The 18,943-nt window shown below is 39.5% G+C and overlaps 1 protein-coding gene across 5 annotated transcripts in view; it reads left to right on the top strand.

Annotated features, from left to right (window-relative positions):
* The window catches only part of DPP6 (dipeptidyl peptidase like 6), a gene marked incomplete at both ends in the record, with an annotated part of 485,505 nt that overhangs the window by 373,464 nt on the left and 93,098 nt on the right, over positions 1–18,943 (top strand). For 4 of the 5 annotated variants that reach the window (XM_079538258.1, XM_079538260.1, XM_079538257.1 and 1 more), the window contains 2 exons: positions 5,922–5,974; positions 18,422–18,503. The exons of the other annotated variant lie outside the window; for it this stretch is intronic. In XM_079538258.1, coding sequence (XP_079394384.1) covers positions 5,922–5,974; positions 18,422–18,503 — 135 coding nt within the window. The remainder of the gene's footprint in view (positions 1–5,921; positions 5,975–18,421; positions 18,504–18,943) is intronic. 5 annotated transcript variants of the gene reach the window in all.

Below are 18,943 nucleotides of genomic sequence, written 5' to 3'. Positions count from 1 at the left end.
GCCTATTGACCCCAGAGACCCATTCTTCTAAATGCCCTTCCTTCCTAGACCTATTTCCCCGTCTGTGCTCTTACCAAGTTCCTCAGACCTCCCTGGTGTGGCACAATGCTGACAATGGGCAGTTCCCACAGCTGTGACCACACTGCATGTGGGGCTGATCATCTGGATGGAGTGTTGGGAAGGGGTAAGAGCATTCTAAATCAGGTGTTGGGAACAGCTGTGGGTTGTTTGGCTGGCAGCTGAACTGATGCGCAGGAAACACTTGAGGATACCGTTTCATCATGGTATTCCTAATTTATTTGAGGCACAAAGTGAAATGGGCAGTGCTCCTTGGAAGACTGTATCAACAGGCTGGTACACAGCTTGTGAAAGTTAGAGGTATGTTGCTTGGGAAGGGATAAAGGGATAATACAGTCTAATACAATATAAGAGAGTTTGCTGTTTCAGACAAAACCAAAGTAGGTCAGTGTCACGATGAATTTGGAAGGTGAGAATGTTGAAAAGATCTGAAATTATATGGCTTTATTGAGTTGTTTGGTTTTGACAAATAATCAGGTCTAGGGTACAAAATACAGGTGTGGATTTATGATTTTTTTTCATGATAGTGACACAAAAGGAATAGGTACTGTGGTTTTTCAGAGCCTAATTCAAAGTTGGTTATTGTGGAGTGCCTATTAACAGAGAGAATAATGATGACCAATCTATCTCCACCAGGAGCAAAAAAAAAAAAGGCTGTTACCTCCCTGCCCACAAGCTATGACTCAACAAGAGGGAGCCCTTTGTGCTCTGAATCACAAATACATGGGAGAATCAAGAAAAATGTAATTTCACCTGAATGTATTTCTGAAAGATTGTAACTTGAACAAATCATTGCTGAGAAGTTAGTGCTCAGCTGTTGGTTTTTCTTTTCAGCCATTTGGAGGGCAAGTCCAACCTATTAGGGGAAATGAAAGATTTCTTCTCAACAGAACAGATGGGTCCATCAGTTTTCAGGCTGCTCAGACCCAGCAAAACCAGTGGCATCATGAAGGATTTTTATGAAGGCAAAGGGTGACTCACTAAGCGCAAATTTAATCTTTAATGTTAACTTCCATCAAAATTATAGAGAATTCTCAGAACAAGTAAGTGACATCCTTCAATTCTCCACAGAATGCCATGAAGAAATACAGCATAAATATTAAGGGACAAATGCCAAACCTGCTTTCACCTGTATAACTTGCATCACAGCATGAATTGCAGGTTTATAGGGTTCCAGAGCAGCTTAGAAAGGTGTAGTACACAGCTGTGTCACACAGTTGGGATTATTCAACTGGGCTGATTCCCATATGTGCATTTGGGGGATTTCCTGCTCATAGGACAAGTAGGAAAAAGGACTGCATAATCTACTTACAGCAAATGTCTTCTGAGAGATGTCTTGTAGGAAACTCTTCTAATGGATCTGGCGGTTCCCATTTCGCCAGCCACTTATGTCTTGCTGCAGTTCATGAAAGGGAATAGATTGTAAGGACAATTTGGGTCAGTTAAGCGTCCTGAGGGGATCTATTACTTGGAGATATACTTTATTGTTACAGAATGAAAAGTGGTTCCTTTTACCCATATAACTACTGAGGGATTTATGATGAATTATGTTAAAATGTTTTCTTGCTGTGCTCACACTTCAGGCAACTGTTGTACAGTATCATTTCTGACTTGAGATAATTTTTAAGGGTGCTGTGATGACATTTTGGATGTAATATTTGATTTCAAAACACGAAGAAAACACAAATTACTTTTTACACAAATTTGATATTAATCCTTTGAACTGCATTATAATATGCTTTATATTTCTAGCCTGCTCTGTGACTGTTCCCTTTAAAAATCTTAATTATACATTTTGTGAGTTTTCTAGGTAATAATTTGAGCTAAGCAGTAGTAGGACATGAAAAACCAGTTGGCTCTATGGATGAAAAAGGATGGAAAACATGTTTTGTTTCTGTATTTATCACGTAACTAATAATCATGAGATCAGGGCAACCGATCCCTTTGAGCTTTACCTCTGATCAGCAAACTCTTCAATATGCTGAGAGAGGAGACCCTAAATTAATTGTTTTGATAGAGCAACGTGTTGTAACATGGAATAGTTGGGCTGACATGGGGAATTTTCATCTGAGTCTCCCCTTCTTTGCCTCTAACCATCTTTGCGAGCAGGCCTTTTCATGCCTGCACGTGTCTCCTGTTTGCATTGATTCAGCACCTTGTCATGCAGACATAAAGAAAAGCCTTTCAATGAATGCAGATTGCTGTTGCTAGCAGAGCATCAGCCCACAGTGTATGACAGAAACCAGCACAGAAGATGGAAGTGTAAACTAAACTCTTCCTCTTTTTCTGATGCTGGTGGAATGTCCTCATCAGACAGCATATCCTTTTCATATGATGGAAATAGATTTCACAGTTTACTTCTTTAAATATATATATACACATATATAATAATCCAAATTTCCACCTAAAAACTTTCCCAAATGCTTTATAGTTGCACAGGCTGTGCCAGGTTGGAAATGGTGATGAAAATGCCAAACTTTTAAAAAGAAGTTAATGAAGGTAAAGACCCTGTGTCTAGGCTGTGCCATGTGACAAAGCAGGTGAGATGTGAGGGGTAACAGAGCCTTCTCTTTTTGGGCTTATGTCAAGTGCTGCTGCAGTCATTTCGGGACATGAGCAAGAGCTATTAATTACAATTTAAATGAACAGTCACAGTGAATGAAAGAGTCTAAATCCATTGTATTAAATAATTTCTACTTTCCGTTGAATAAGCTCTGCTGGACTAGAATCTGTATCCTTGGAGAACATACAGGGGATTTCAAGGAGCCATTACCATCCACATCATACTTTGCTGTGATGTATAACAGAAATTACGTCTTCCAGTTTGTTTCTGTGGCTTGCAGGACCCACAGTTTATGTGTTGTTTTGGAATTTGGTGGTGAGGAAAAAAGAGGACTCCACTCTGCTGCTGTACGTGCTGCAACATTTGCATTCCCACTGTCTTATGGTCAGGTCCAGGTTTCTTTTGCTGATTGTATAAGAAGGAGGTCAGTGGCTTCACAACAAAAAATGTTTTCATATATAATCAGTCCTGCACTTTTCTGCATTTGAGAGAGGAAAACAGAGCCATCTCTTAGACCCCTTGTGATTTCAGTAAAAACATGCACATGTTGCAGCAGGTAATGTAGACTTGAAAGTAGGCAAGATGTGTGCTGTGACCTGGGCTGAGACACCCAGTGGGAGACTGCTTCTGGCACTGTGGTTTTAGTATAATGACTTCTCTACAGTACTCACTGATCACTGCTGGCATAGAACTTTTTGTGACCCAGTTTTTATAATACCTAGAGCCCTTTAGAGCAATCTCAAACCTATTCTGACTTATGCTGGCGGAACAACTTGGCACAGAGCAAAACACTGCCAGAAACTCTGCTGCCTTTGAATGTGCCCCTCTACTGAGAGGAGCTGTGTGCTTCTGGGACGCAGCCAAAATTAGGGCTAAGATAGTCAAATCAGTGCGGTGAACTCGTACCACACCCCTTGATAGACAGGAAGAATGCAAAGAGTTAACACTGCTGTTTTTGTTGGTTAAACCTCAAAACCAGACAAGTTATATGAAATAAATAAGAACTTTCAAGAGCTACCCAGTCGCTGAGACTTTGGTTTTCAGAGGGATGCTGATCCTACGCTTTTCCCTAGCGTGGGATTCTCTTACTGATAAATGAATAATTGAACTTAGCAGATATTTTAGTTGAGATATTAAGCAGATATAGTCATCATCTGAAAAAAAGTTAAAATAATTCCATTTGGTTTGTGTATCTTAAGAGGAAAGCATCTATTTCAGTTTTTAGAAGGACATCCAAGACATGGAGTTCCTCCTGGATCTAAGTAATAAATCTTTTACCTTGATCCGCATTAATGGCTCTGAGACAGCTTTAAGCCCTCCAGCATGGCTGTGGGGACTCTATACCACAAGTGGGAACATCAGCAAATGGCCTTCTCACAAATTCCCTGGCTGTTTCTTTTCCCTCTGGCCTGCCACATTTCTCCATTTTGTCCTGAAGCTTTCTGTTCATACTTATTTTGGAGGCTGACTTCGGTTCTCCTTGCCCAGCCCACTTTTTATATGTTTATACTGTTTTCTTCATCCTACTGCCGGGATACTCGCAGACAAAAGTTACTCAGTATTTGTTGGCAACGTACTGTTGCACATCAGGAAAGCAATGAACACAAATGTATCTTGTCATACCTATAAAACTATATTAAACTTGGCAAAAAAACATGCAGATCATACCAATATTTCATCATTTGACCCTTTATGGCTTTCATTAGGGTTGGAAAAGACCACTAAAATCATCTAGTCCAATTGTTGACTCCTCACCACCGTGCCCACTAAACCAATTCCCTCTAAATCATGTTTTCTAGTTCTACAGACAAATCTACTCCTCCAGTGCATTCTCTTTAAGGAATTGTAGTAGAATTTCACCAAGGCTGAAATGAAACCTAAGGCCACAGGCATCAGTGAGGTCTCCATTTTCAGCAGTATAAGCTTCAAGAGCTGTTTGGCTTTGGTGTGATTAACTGTAGATGAGATAATGGCAATTTATTTGATGCTATCTGCAACAGGTGAATCTGAAAAGGATGTGTACTAAAATCAATGCTATCTTGCAGTGAATTCATTTGTGCTCCTAGATCTTCCCTGATACCAGCGCGTCAGAGACTGACCTTGTTAGGGGTGACTTTATGTACCAGCATGCCTAAAAAAAGGATTTGATTTTGGGATGAAAGTTGATCCTTGTAAGGAAATGAATGAATTGCTGAGAAGGAGTCACATCACTCTGGTGTCAGTCTCTGTTGCCACTTCTACAGTCTGTGGTAGATTTTTATGTATCATTTTATTTTATTTTCCAGGAGGGGTTATGCAGTAATGTAAAGATTTAAATCATAACAGAGAAGTTGGCTTTAATATCTACAGAATGATATACCAGGTGTTTCTCTGCCTTTCTGTTAAGCTCCCCAGAAATAGATACCACTGTGCATGAGAGTTATAGGAAGTCCTGCACACTTGTCTGTGATGCAGTGTGCCTGGGATGATCACTGCTGAGGCTTGCAGCACCATCCAGAACATCTCATGGTTTCTTAGCATAAATAAAATAAATAAATAAAATTGTCTTCACTAGAGAAAAATATTGTACTAATTCTTAAAGCACCGACCTTGACTCTGGTGTCATTATTTGCCACTTATGAAATAAGTAATAAACTCTCCCTACTGAGATGGTGCCATACAAACTGATGAGCTCCTCCCCGAAGCCTGGAGAGTGTAAATTGATATGAAGATGCAGCTTAGCATCTTAGCAGGCCAAACAAACGTGAGGTCAGTTCTATGTCCAAAGTCAATAAGCTTTCATTTGCTGGCTGACTGTGGTCCTACAACCTGCTCAGAGATCACCCACTGTCACTCCCAGTTTTATTAACGCAGGACTAAAGAAGCGAAATACGCATTATGTCCCTGTTGTGTTTAGTTATAATGAGAGATTGTCTCCAGCTGACCAAGGTGTCCTCATTAATGACTGTTCTATATTTAGCCTGCACGGAGAGCTTGTGCCCCCAGTTCAATCAGAGACCCGGTAGTCATGGTAACGACACTGAGCATCTGGATGTATACCATTTGCCAAACTGTAATGAAGTGCAAGACAGAAAGAACACACAGCAGTATTAGGTGAATGAACGCATTGTTCTTTTCTACTGCAGACGTTGAATAACTGCTCCCCAGCCATAAATGATGGGTTTCCTGTATTTATTTATTTATTTGTCTATTTTCAGGAAAAGAGCCCCATTAATAGAGTTGACAATTACTAATCTGTTTCTTTTTTTTTTCTCTTCTATTTCTTGATTTCATTTTGTAGATGTATCGGCATTCGTATGCGGCACATTATGTCCTCAGCAAAATTCCTCACGGGTAAGCAATTATTCGATGTTTTCATATTAAAATTCATCCATTAAGAATTCTGCAAAATAATGTGTGTCATGCCCAGTGGTTTCCCTATGACAGCCCTTTGCAGAGGTTTGGCATTCAGCTGCAGCAGCCGTGGTGCTATGTGTTGTACTAAAGATGACATAGTCTGGAAGCAGAAGTACTCATCCTCCCTGGAACATCAGACTGCATGAATTTCATATTCTGGTTTTCAAGGTTTTGGCCAGAACGTAGATGTGTTGGCATCTGACTGGGAGCCAGGTTGGCCACTCACCAGAGCACTGTTGGAGGATCTATCCAAGGATGTCACTTCCTTAAATTTAGCCACAACTGAGGCATCACCCTTCAGTTTACATCTCTCAGCAGATTCCCTGTACACAAATTTTCTCACTAGCATAGCAGCAGAGAGCAAATAGAGCCACTATGTGTTCACAGGATCCCACTGCACTCAAAGTTACACCAAAGTCATAAGCCTTTGGGTTTTTCGGTATATCTTTTCAGAGAGTGTGCAGACAAACAGTAGGCTTTACAAAGCATTTCTGAATTTCTACTGAGTGTTCACACTATCCCATCATCCAGATAAGGAATGAAGATGTCAAACAGGACCGGACCCAACAGTGATCCCTGGGGTACTCCACGCATTTCTGGCCTCTAACTAGACTTTGTGCCACTGACCACTACTCTGGGCTGGGCAGTTTAGCCAGTTTTTTATTTACCTCACTGTCTGCTCATCCAGCCCACACTTCAACATCTTCTCACTATGGGTTTTATGGGGTACAGTGTCAAAGGCCTTACTGAAAGGCCGTACTGAAGTCAAGGAAGATAATATTCACAGCTCCCTTCTCATCCACCAGGCTGATCATTTTGTTATACAAGCTGATCAAGTTGGTTGAGTATGACTAACATAGGTATCAGCTAGCTTGAGGAGATCCTTCTTCATCATTGATCAGAGGCAATTTTTAAAATCCCTCTTAATCATTTCTGTCTTCATGGCATTGTAGATAACCCCCATCTCCCTGCAGCTCACCTCTTATTTGGCTAGATTTTATCCCATAGTTCCTATCTGATTATCTCTTAAAATATACCTGTTTTGTTTGTGTGTTTTTTTCTTGTCCTGATTATTTAAGGACTAACCCAAGTGGTTAGGAGTGGGATTCCATCATATCAACATGACACATATAGGCATATAATGATTCCTGGCATTTCAAAGTGATATTTCTGTAGCATCCATGGAAGTGCATAAACTAAATTCCTCAAATCACTGTCAGTGAATACAGGGCTAAAAGCTGTGAATCTGATGCCAGATTGTGTGTTTTAAGTATTGCACTGGTGATAGCTGTGTGGGAATGATAAAAAGTAGCAATATAATCGTGCTGAAATATAATTTCAGTATTCACTTTGCTTGTTCACTGGGTTTTCATTTCTGTACATGATGGCTACACTGGTAGCAGATGCTTTGGATCCTTCTAATAGCTGACAAAACCTGTGAAGTTTTAAAAAGTGCACCAGTTCTATACACAGGGCGATCATAGAATCACCATGCAATTCAGGTTGGAAAGGATCTCATGAAGTCCAACATCCAGTTCAAAGCAGGTTGCTCAGAATTTCAACTGGTTGAGTTTTGGAAACCTGCAGGGATGTGGATTATAGAGCCTTGCGTGAAGCAGTGTTGGAGCAGGCAGGAAGAGAGGTGGAAGGATTTCAGTGTTTTATGTTGCGAAAGGTGTGGTTTAGAAAGCAGTTTGGGCTGTAGATATGCATACAGCCATTGCAAACATCACACAGTAACAATTGCATTTATCTTTTATGTGATTGTAGCACAGGATAGAATTGAGATGCATGGCTTACTAGCATGTGCATGAAACATTGGCTTTTATCACTCATCTGGACAAATCCTAGATATATTTTAGGATTCTACAAGAAAAGAGAGGCCAGGTGTAATGAGTGGAAATGATGTAGCAGGTGATCAACTCCTACAAGGGAAGTAGGGCCTCTGTTGGATGAAGGCACGAAAATGTCTTCAGTGTATATTTCATATTTAATACAGGGACATTGTCTGATGGATGGGTGGGAGTGAAGAGCAGTAGGTCAGGACCCAATGCACTGACAAAGCACAAAGTGCAGTTTAGTTTGATGCCTCAGGTTCTCCAGTGACAACAAAATTCATAATCCAGGCAAGCATCCTTGACCTCCTCTGGCTGATAACAGGAGGTGTATCTCTGCTGAGGCTAACTATTAAGGAGGTGAATTAATCTAATCTTAAACATCACTTTTAAAATAACCTGAAATTAATCTGTACGCCTAAGTTGCTTTATAAAGGGAAATTTCTAATTCTTTCTTCCATGTTCTGCAGACTCTCCAGATTCAGGCTGTGTCTGAGTGTTCTGTAAATGTGATGGCCAATCTGAGTACATCCTCATCTCATATGTGAATATAAAGGGTGTGGGATTGTAACATTTTCCTATAAGAGTTGCTGTGAAAGGGAACTCCCCATATAAGGAGGAGTAGCACAATTTAGCTCTCTACAGACAACTAGTATATGCCAGTGACATATACACTGAGGATCTTACCTGAAAAAAAGGCTGGGGTAGAACAGGGAGCAGATAAACCTGCAAGGATTCTGTGTGGATTTGGTGAAGTACTGGCACAGGTTGCCTAGGGAAGTGCTGGAGTCATCATGCTTAGAGGTGTTCAGGAATCATGGAGATGTGGTGCTGAGGGACATTGGTTAGTGGGCATGGTGGGGATGGGTTGATGATTGAGCTTGATGATCGTGGAGGTCTTTTCCAACTTTATGATTCTGTGATTCTATTATATATTGTTGTTTGTTGTTGTTGTTGCTGTTGTTGTTAGTGTTGTTTTTTGTAATCCCAGCCTTCTCGCAAATTCATAGATTCAGTTAGAAACCCGTACAGCTTGTGCTTCTGGATTTGTTTGTTTGTTTATTGTGGCCTGAGGTTTTCATATTTCACAGGGAGAATAAGCCAAGATCTGCATTCCCATTTTATTTGCAGAGGACTCGGGGCACGGAGAGGAGTTAGGTTCATTTCTGCTTCCCTGCATGGCACCGGTTTTCCTTTTACTGCTCGCTCAAAAATGTGATGCTGGCCCCGAGTGCCATCTAGTGGAACAAGGCTCTTCTCTCTTTTCATCCTCCCTGGCACAGGCGAGATGTACCCTCCCCTCTGTTTCTGTCTGGCTTAGATACCCGCTGATAACCGCTTTCAGCTGTCTGCTTGATAAACCCTTTTGCAAAGCTCCTCTCATAACCCCAAACTTGTACTTGCTGCATTGTAATTGCTGTTGAGTTGTAGTTTATAGTTATTGCCATTGCATCCCCACACTTAAATATGCAATAGGCAGCTCACATGTGAGGTGCAGGGAAAGAGCAGAGATAAATAATAGAAACTATTTCATATTATTTCAAGTAACTTAGGAAAAAAATAAGTTACCTAATATGATGTAGACACAAGCCAGCAACATGCTTGTGAAATCCAGCAACCAAAAATTATGTTATGCTTCTGTGGGTTTTACATACAGTGGTCCTACAAAGTCCAATAGTAGTGGATGGTACTAGTCATTCACAACCTGTGCTGGACTAGGGAAAAGGCTTGGTTTGTTCAGAGTTTTCTTGTTTGGCTCATTGGACTGTTCCCCTCACCCTGCTTCAGGATTTCCCTTACCAGTATTAAGGTCACTTCCCACTACAACTTGATCTGGCACTGCAGGTTCTAGGCAAGAGCTAGCTTTGTATCCCTCAGGGTACCTCTGTATTTAACTTCTGGCTGCAGCCAAAAGTAATGCAATTTAAAAAAAAAAAAAAAAAAAAAAGGGGGAGAGAGAAGAAAAAAAATGAAAAAAACACCTATGTTGTGTTTGCATTTCTCAACACAGAGACCAGCATAAAACTTGTGCATTTCCTCAGACCTCCTAGCCCTCAGCTCATTCTGCACTTACCATTGCCCACTGAGCACAGCTGTGCTGAGTGGCAGGGATTAGAACTGACCCCTGAAATGAAGTCTCAGTACAATGTTAGCTCATCCAGACAGTGCACACCAGTGGGAGCCTGCATATCTGCTTATAGGGATCAAAGAGATGTTAGCAGTTATTCCCACTCCTCAGTGATTTTATACGTGGAGGAGGAAATTGTGAATAGCTACTTCTGCAAAGGATTAATTAGAATCATAAACTCCATTAAGGTTGGAAAAGACTACTAAGATCATCTAGTCCAACTATTAACCCATCACCACAATGATTTGCACTCCTTCCCAAATTTGTATCGCGTTATCAGAAGAATGTGATGAATACATCATAGGAGCAATTGTAGAGTTTGGTTCAGCTCTTCCTATGTACACTTTAAAGCACTGTAAATTACTGCACTGCTCCCCACAATGAATTTCCATTAACTTGAAGAGAAGTCCCATGAGTGCAGTAGGAAATGTGCACTGGAGATCACCCAAGCTGTAACAGGAGGAAGAACTCAGCCCATTTTCAAAGCAATGGCTGCAGATTTCTGCAGAGCTCTCACTAATGTTCCTGTCCAATCCTTTTATACAAGCTAGAGCCAGGGAAGAAATTAAGGCCCATTAAAGAAAGTTTAATAAGAATTTATACAGTACTGTTGAGCATTTTGAAAGGTGGCCAAATCTTCCTCACACATGCTCTTATTTTCCTATTTATAGGAAAAGATAGAAAACCGTTCAGAGAACTGGCCATGCCGGAGACAACTTCCAGTATGACCAAGTCTGTTTTGTTCTATAATGCCCCTTCCCTTTAGCATTCCAATATCATTGCACAACAAGAGTCTTCCTGTGCTTCTGTGTCTCCATCTGCGAAGCAGGGAGAGAAATATTGCCTACCCCACAGTGGTGATACGCAGTAATTACTGTAGAAGTGCTGCACGATTTCACTCTTTAACTTTTATAAATTTGTACTAGAGCCCATATTTTATTTTAAGATAAAAAAGCATGGTAATTAATAGAGTCTGTTTTCAGCTAATTAGATTTTACTGTCTGAGGTGCATTCTTCCCCTAACAATGACATAGGGGATTGAAACTAGCTCTTATAAGAGATATGTGAAAACAAATAATACTACAAAATTTTTTAAAACAACTCAAAAACAAATGCCTTATGCAGTTTGTGAATAATCTGCTAATGTTGCATCTTCTCCTTACTCCCTGTTTTCCAATTACAGTCCATTGTTTGTATCATTTTTTGAAGAGCTTTCTATGGCTAATCCAGGAACCTTTGCTTCATTGTGTGGTGATTCTTGTGCCAGGCTATGAATAACAACATACTCATGATCAGATATGCTTATCCCATTGTTTTTGACAACAGAAGACTGGACAAGTTATATTGGTGTTTTAATTGTGGAGCCTGACCCTAACTCTGCTGGAGCAAATAGGAATCTTTGAATTTACTAGAATTTGGCTCAAGTCCTGATGGATCAGTTGGGTTCCTTGCTTTTTTAATCATATGAATTATACACTGAAGGACAGCGCTTGAACAGCAGTTAAAATACATGTGCTTCTTGCTTGGAAATTCGTTTTGTACCTTTTTAATAAGAAAGCTCCAGCATTTCATTAAGCAAAGCCTTTATTTGAACATCACTCACTTCCAAGTGGTGGCAGGTCGAGAGCAGCTCAGCGTTGAAGACTGTTGTAACCTGTGCCAGTGGGAGGAAAATCACTTCAGCAGCTCAAAACCATATCATTTCCACTGGGAATTCGCCATTTGTTCGCCCATGTTGGTCACTGCTCAGCATTTTTAATTTGAAATGTTCCTCCTCTGTGTAGGCAAAGCAATTCTTTACCACATGCTTCTCTTTTCCAGAGTTAGTTGTGATGTGGGTGGACACCTTAGAAACCATACATAGCAATAATAAAAAGGAGCAGTCCCCTGATGGGAGGATTTGGTATTAAGAATAAGAGTAATGGCTGGAGAAACTGAAGGAAAAAGAAATAAAATCTTGAGTAATTAATAGTTAGGTGCACACTTTAGCAGTTTGGCAGGGAAAAGTCCAACTTCCTGATATTACAGAAAAGGTCAACAGTTTATTGTTCATTGGAAAACCAAAAAAGAGGAATAAAGAAGAAGGATTTGAAACAAAGTCTGCCATAATATTTATCTGAGGCAGCATTCCCTGAAAATGGAAGTAGGATTCCTATTAAATTCTATTCTTAAATAAATTGTGCAGGGTCACTCAATACAGAAACCAGGCTTCACTGGTGAGAACTCAGCTGGATTTGGAAATGTTTGGAATGTGATAATATCATAATTTTAAGAACGTTGTTACCAAGATCTAAGGGCCATTTCCATTCTTTGTGTGCTCAGGTAAGCCTAGAGATTTCGATGAGTGGTTTGCTGTCCTCCAGCATGGATTAGATTAGATTGGATTAGATCTTCACTGGAAATACAAGCCAATGCCTTAAGTTTATTTAATTCCCAGAGGAAGTTTGTGGCTCCCTTTATGGCATGTGATTGATTTTTAAAGTGATATTAGTACTGTACAATATTTCACAGGTCTGGTACCAAAAATTACATACACGGGTGCTTTACAAACAATGGCAGACTATAATTAGACAGATCTCTCAGCTCCTATTCTCTGCTGTATCTGACTAGATTGCTAAATCAGAGCCAAATATGTTTTAGATTCCCTTGCTTTTCATCTTGTATGCTCTAACTTCATGGAATTCCTTCATCTTGGACAAAATGCTGGGTGAGCTAAGCTGTTTTTAAGACTTGTTAAATGATAAGATGTGGATCAGTGTTTGAAGTTAGTTGATTCAGATCGCTTCTATTGCTTCTTCCAACTTCAATTCACTGAAAAGTGCTGTAAAAAAAAAAAAAAAAAAAAAGAATATCTGTGCCTACATGCATTAAATCTTTAATAGTGGATAAACATATATGCATGGAAGAGCTTTTTCCATCTGTTAAAGCACTTGTGTTAGAATTCCAGGATGATTCCTTTAGTTGCATTTTCTCATAGTTTAATTTCTTGATTATCTGTTCTGGTGAGTCTTTGATTCCCATCTGTATTGTGTTTTCCTCTTGCTGAGAGTCTCTGTAAGACTGTGTATCTCCTGGGAAGCAATTTTCTTAATGACACCTGTCTCCTTTTCTCCTTGGTGAATACTGAAGTAAACAAGTCATTTAATTATTTAAGAATGCCTTCTTGCTCCATGAGAAATGGCATTCTTGCTTCTTGGAAGTCTTCCTCTCTTTCTCCAACCTCTGGTTGGAGAATCTATGGTTCTTTGTTCATTTATGAACGTGTGTTCTACTCCCTTTAATTTCTTTTTGCAAATATCCTCGAGTCTACTTCTTTTTTTAATTCACCAACAGTTCTTAAATATGAAGTTTCCAGTTCTTTATAACCTTTCCAATTTCTTCTTTTTGCTGTTTTTTCTCTTCCTCTTCGCAGAGAAAAAGAAATCTATTTAAGCTGCTGTCTGGTTTTATGCTATTAAAAGTCAATGTGAAGACACCAACTTCTAGTGCTAAGACAGATAATTAGGATGGATAGCTTTTTTTTTTTTTTTAATAGCTAACCATGAAAAAAAATTTACAGTGAGATGAGCTGATGTGCTTAGGGCTGTTGTCTATCAAGATATTCAGTGATGGTTTGATGAAAATAACTGGAGGAGTATTCCTGCCTTCCCTATTTTTTCTTCAACTTATTTTCCTATGACAGTGCAGTTTTCAAATGCTTTCTTTATTCTCCGAAGTTATGTCACAGTTAACCAAGAGGGCTCAGAATTTTTCTCAGGAACTCACTCCAGCTCATATATTTAGCTCGCATATATTTAGACATATGGGAGTGCTGTTCGGTGGAAATCGTTGCATTTTTGTTCACATCGGCAGTATATGCAAAGAAATTCCATGCAAATACTGTTGTTCTGTATTGGAAATCAAGCTGAAACATTATTCAAGCAGGACCAAGGAAGAACATCCATACCATAGCCCGGATTTTGAGTGATTTTTTTAACTTCCAGTCTTCTTCAGTCTGGTTCTCTAGAATATTTTCCTTGAAGAATTCTTGAAATCCAAGGAGCTTCTGACTGAGTTATTGGGACATTTTATTTTGTTTTAAGCTGCTTTTGAAGCCATTGTTATACTACCATTTGTCATGATTGTGCTCAGAGCAAGACTCAGTGCTGGTGAGGGAAAATGCTCTTCAGAACAGGAAGAAGAGGGAACACACAGACTGAAAAAATTCAGCTGAAAGAATGCAATCTCTTTAAAACTAGTTCTTCATTAATCACAGTATTGCTTAAGGTCAAAAACAGGCAAGCTGATATGACTGTTTGATTTTTTATTCTACATAGATGTTTTGATCTGAATTACAAGGAAAAAAATGACTTGGTAGATGGCATGCTAATTACATTCAGGAACGTTTCTTGTTAAGACTTTTTGAGAAATGAGTACTCATTTAAAGAAATGAGTAAATTTCTCTGTTTACTAGTTCAATAATCTTTTGTGAACATTGTGCTGAAATAATTCCTGTTCCTGGAACAGCTTAACAGCCTCTGTTCCAGACAATGTCATCTGAATGTGGAAGAGTTTATACAGCACCCACTCCATCCTCTGTCTGGCCTAAAACAATGTTACTTTTCCCTTCTTTCCCAGGATTTAAAATCAATCATCTTAAGAGATGAAATAAATAAGACCAACCCTTTAACAAGCCCTTGCCTTGCCATTACTTTGGCTGGGAAAAAATAGAGTGCTTTTCCACAAGGAAACACCGAAAGTGGTGTAATGATGCAGTGAACCTATTTCTTCATGTGAACCTGTAAAAGTAGATATACAGGCAGATTTCAGAACAACCCATTTCCAAGGCACAAATGAGCTCACAGGGGGAAGGCTTAGGTCCAAACAAGACGTAATGATGAGAGTCTGTGAGAAGCATTGGCTCTTTGGAGAGGCTGTGTTGCCCTGTAATTGTGATTGATTCAAGAACATATATATAGAAGAATTTTAAGCAGAATGTTTTAGAGGAAGGCTGTAGCTGTGAAAAGCCATTGCTTTTCAGTAGTAATATAGCTCCCAGAAGGAGGTGGCTGGTTAGGCCATCATGAGACACCATGTATGCAGTGCTTGGACAATGGGCGAGTGCCCCTGACTTTTTGGTGTGCATTTGGTCTGAGACCCTTCCGGCTTCATTAAGGAGAATAACAAGGAGAAGGTCCAGAATAGGATGAGATAAGCTGAGGTGTGTTTGATGTAGTAGGCAATGCAACAGCTTGATTTGCTGCTCTCCAAATGTGTGTTTCAGTTTGTGGATCATGAACAGCTTCCCTGGAGGGAGTGGTAACAGGCTATGGCCGTCCCACTATAGAGGCTGTGTAGGCAAGTACTCCTGCTGTATCTGATGGAGTAGATTTGTAATGGAGTTGTTTGGGGCTGCCCATGGAGGGATTTCATGTTTAAGCACCCATGTAGCCCATGTAAGCATGTAGGAATCTACACTATCTGTGAAAGGAATCTTTCACGGTAGAGTTTACCAGTAGGTGAGCTTAATTTTATGCCATTTTAAGACAGTCTGGTCTCACCTGGTCACTGCTAATACAGAGTACGTGATGTTCCAGTTTCTCCAAAGCCGCCTAGATCATGGCTGACAAAGAGGGATGTCTTCTCAGGCCTTTTGATGGGATGCTCAAGTTTTCCGCAAGGAGTGAATAGTGGTTCTCTTGGGAAGACGATTCTCTTCTTTCTAAGAGAAGAGAACTAGAAGAACATGTCCAATTCTCAGGAGCATTTCTGGAGGAAACTAGGATCTTAAACTGCTTTTATTATCCCATGGTGGAAAAGAATAGTTCAGAGTACGAGGATAGCTTCCTAGCTAATACCTCCCTGCAGTGGTCTACATCATGACTTCAGCATGCCTGCTCTTATACACTGAATGTGTAAGAGCATTCGATGTAGAGGAAGTTTAGTGTAGCTCAATTTGTAAATCAGGCACCTTCACACAATACGCAATTCCATCAGTCAGCCTTTCTATCTGCACATTTATCAAGCAGCAAATAAGCAAGATTAGGCTACAAGAGAAATTTACCAGCCATTCTGAGCAGCGTAGGAACTAATTCAACAGATGTAATGATATTTTTCCTCAGAGAAAGGGAAAATGTCTGCTTTTCATGTCTGCAGCAGAGCTTTTTCGTGGTAAACCAAATGGAGAGCTTTTACCTTCTGCCTTGTCTTTCACCTTATCAGCCACCAAAGCCAGTTTATGCAGCTGTTCTCATTGCATTAGAGTCTTCCTCTTCTAGAGCATGGTGCAGTGAGCATCATGATGGGACTTGTCTGGGCTCTGGTCTGAATTACAGAATGTAATTGGTATGTCTGTCGCTGAGCTCCACCTGGGTTATTTGAAGCATTACAGGTTTCAATTCTTACAATTTGTCTTATCTGTTTGTTTGGCGATGATATTTCCCTCTCTATTTATGCTGTTTATAGTATCTTGCTCCTCTTCTTATTATAGGTGAAAACAAGCAAGCAAACAAACCACCAACAAATAGATAATTTATTTGTCAAATAGTAAATGACTGTTTTTCTCCCATGAGAGGTTTTTATTTGATTCACTAGTTTTCTCTCTCCTGCATTCAGATATTGCTGTCTGTTGGGATAATCAAAGTAGCTAACCAAAGAAATTGAGTCTTAACAGGAACAGCTGACTTGAAGTTTAAGTAGCTGATGCATACAAACCTGAAAAGATACAGAACTTGTAGGGCTGTTCCTCTTGTGGGAATGGGACTTTTCTGGCTGTTATTAGTAGGAGTTCAGTATGACAGTCACTTATCTTACAAAAGTGACTTCAAGCTGCCCACAAAGACTTACTTATAATTGAAAATCATCACAAGAAAAGGCGTAATTATATCCCACCAGCATCAGTGCTGAGTGACACTTTGCCAGTAGAACCAGAAGCCATCTGGGTGATGCACATTGACTTGAAGGGTCAGTGCCTCAACAAACCACTCATCTCTCCACTTCTACATCAGACCTGTCATGAGCACTTCATTGTTCAATCAGCTCCAAGGGCCTCTTCACAGAGACAATGTGGGTTATAGTTTATAACCGCTCTCTAGCAGCAGTGCAAAAGTTGCTATTCCAACCAGATCCGTTATGGAAATGGACTCTGTGTACATTGGTATCTCATCTCATTTAGGGTCTACTCTGATTGTAGTTGGCTTTAAACTGGAGCACACAGGAAAAACACTTTTCCCATTTGAAAGACTGTAAAATGCATTCCTAAGTTCTCCTGTTGCTGGTGCTATTGGACATGCATCCATGGTGCAATGGGAAGGTACAGCCATGGGAGATCTGATCTGAATAGGCAGAGCTGGAGCAGAGCCATGGCACTGCATTGCTCATAGTCCAGGCAACAAAAAGAATTTTGTTAGTGTCTAATTATTGCTTTCAGTTTTGTTCTGTTTTGAAAATTTAATCCATAAAAAATTGCCTTTATTTAAGTAACAAATGCTGCAGAACAGTCTTTTGCTAGGAGGCTAGGCAGGCTTTGGCTCTTTTCTCATTTTTGGGCAATGTTGGCCTCAGATTGCCATGATAGAATTCTGCTAATGAGACGTACTGTATACTGACTTTTTTAGTGCATTTATTTGTTGAACATTACAGTACACAGTTTTAGTAATGTGACTTCAGAATATAAAATGTACTTATTTTTACTGAGTATAAATACCATCAATATACTGGAAGTTTTGCTTTCTGTGATATCATGAAATGACATTATGCTACTCTGACATTTACGGGGAAAAAAAAAAACATTCCTTTTTCTATATTGCATTTGCTACATCTCACTGTTGTTCAGCTACAAAATAAAGGTAATAGATGAAAGAACAAGAAGAGTATTTTATTTTCTAAAAGATAGAGATTTTTTGTATTAGCAGGAGATTTTGCCTTCAAAGCCAGACTTCATATCAGTTGTTATACAGCTGCAAAACATGCTTGCCATCATGTACAAAGGAAAATTATTAGGCAGGAAAGCTGTGAGATGATGAAGAAGAAATTATATTTTTTCTTGTGGCATTATGTTTCAAATACATGATTATTGTTTATCCTTATTAGATACCATCAGCATATACAATTACTGTGTTTACCATCCCTTGACTAATTCTTAAGGCTTAGGGAAATCAGTGGTAATTCTTAAGGCTTAGGGAAATCAATGGTAAAACTAATGTTTTTAACATCATATTAATAGAAAACATAGCTTGTCAGGTAAAAGTTTGATCTTACCAGTGCTTGGTACTGGTATAGTTCTTATCATATGATAAGACATATGCTGAATTTGGGCACAAAATGTGAGATGACTCTGGCTGAAAGATGCCTAATGAAACATGGTGGATTTCCAAAGGAGAGTGTGCACCAGCTTACACGAGGACATTCCTGAAGTTGAAATTTTGTTTTCTTCTTTTGCAGGGATCCCCAGAATTTGTATCCCCCTGAGGTCAGCAATGCAAAGCTTCAGTATGCTGGTTGGGGTCCAAAAGGGCAACAGCTGGTAAGAAAAAGAACAAGTGTGCAAATTAATTTAGACACTATAGTGCTATTGATCTGAAGTAAAGAGAATAATCAGCTCATGACTAGATTCCCAAAACCCATGTGGTAGCTACTGTTATCTTTGTGGAGTTGTTTTATCGTGTAAATTATTTATATAATTGCTGCACATTTGGCACTTGGCAAAGTAATTGTGTCTAAAAATGCAAATAAAGAAGATTTTATGAAAATCCTTTGAGAGGAAGCACTTGCTTCTCCTATTGTTGGGCACAGGACAGATTTATAATAGAACATATGAGCTAGTGAGTATATCACTGCTTCACAAGGATGTCTCCAGATGTGCAAACTTGGCACTAGGAATATTTCAAATCTAGAACAGGTGTGCTCTTAATTTGCTCTGTAATTGTCTGCAGAATAGACTGAAGTAGAATTGTGTTTGTAACA

This window comes from Tetrao urogallus (assembly GCF_951394365.1).
Source record: "Tetrao urogallus genome assembly, chromosome: 7".
In the NCBI taxonomy this organism is placed as follows: Eukaryota; Metazoa; Chordata; class Aves; order Galliformes; family Phasianidae; genus Tetrao; species Tetrao urogallus.
Note: the sequence above shows the minus strand (reverse complement) of the source record. Positions and strands in the feature narration are given on the sequence as shown.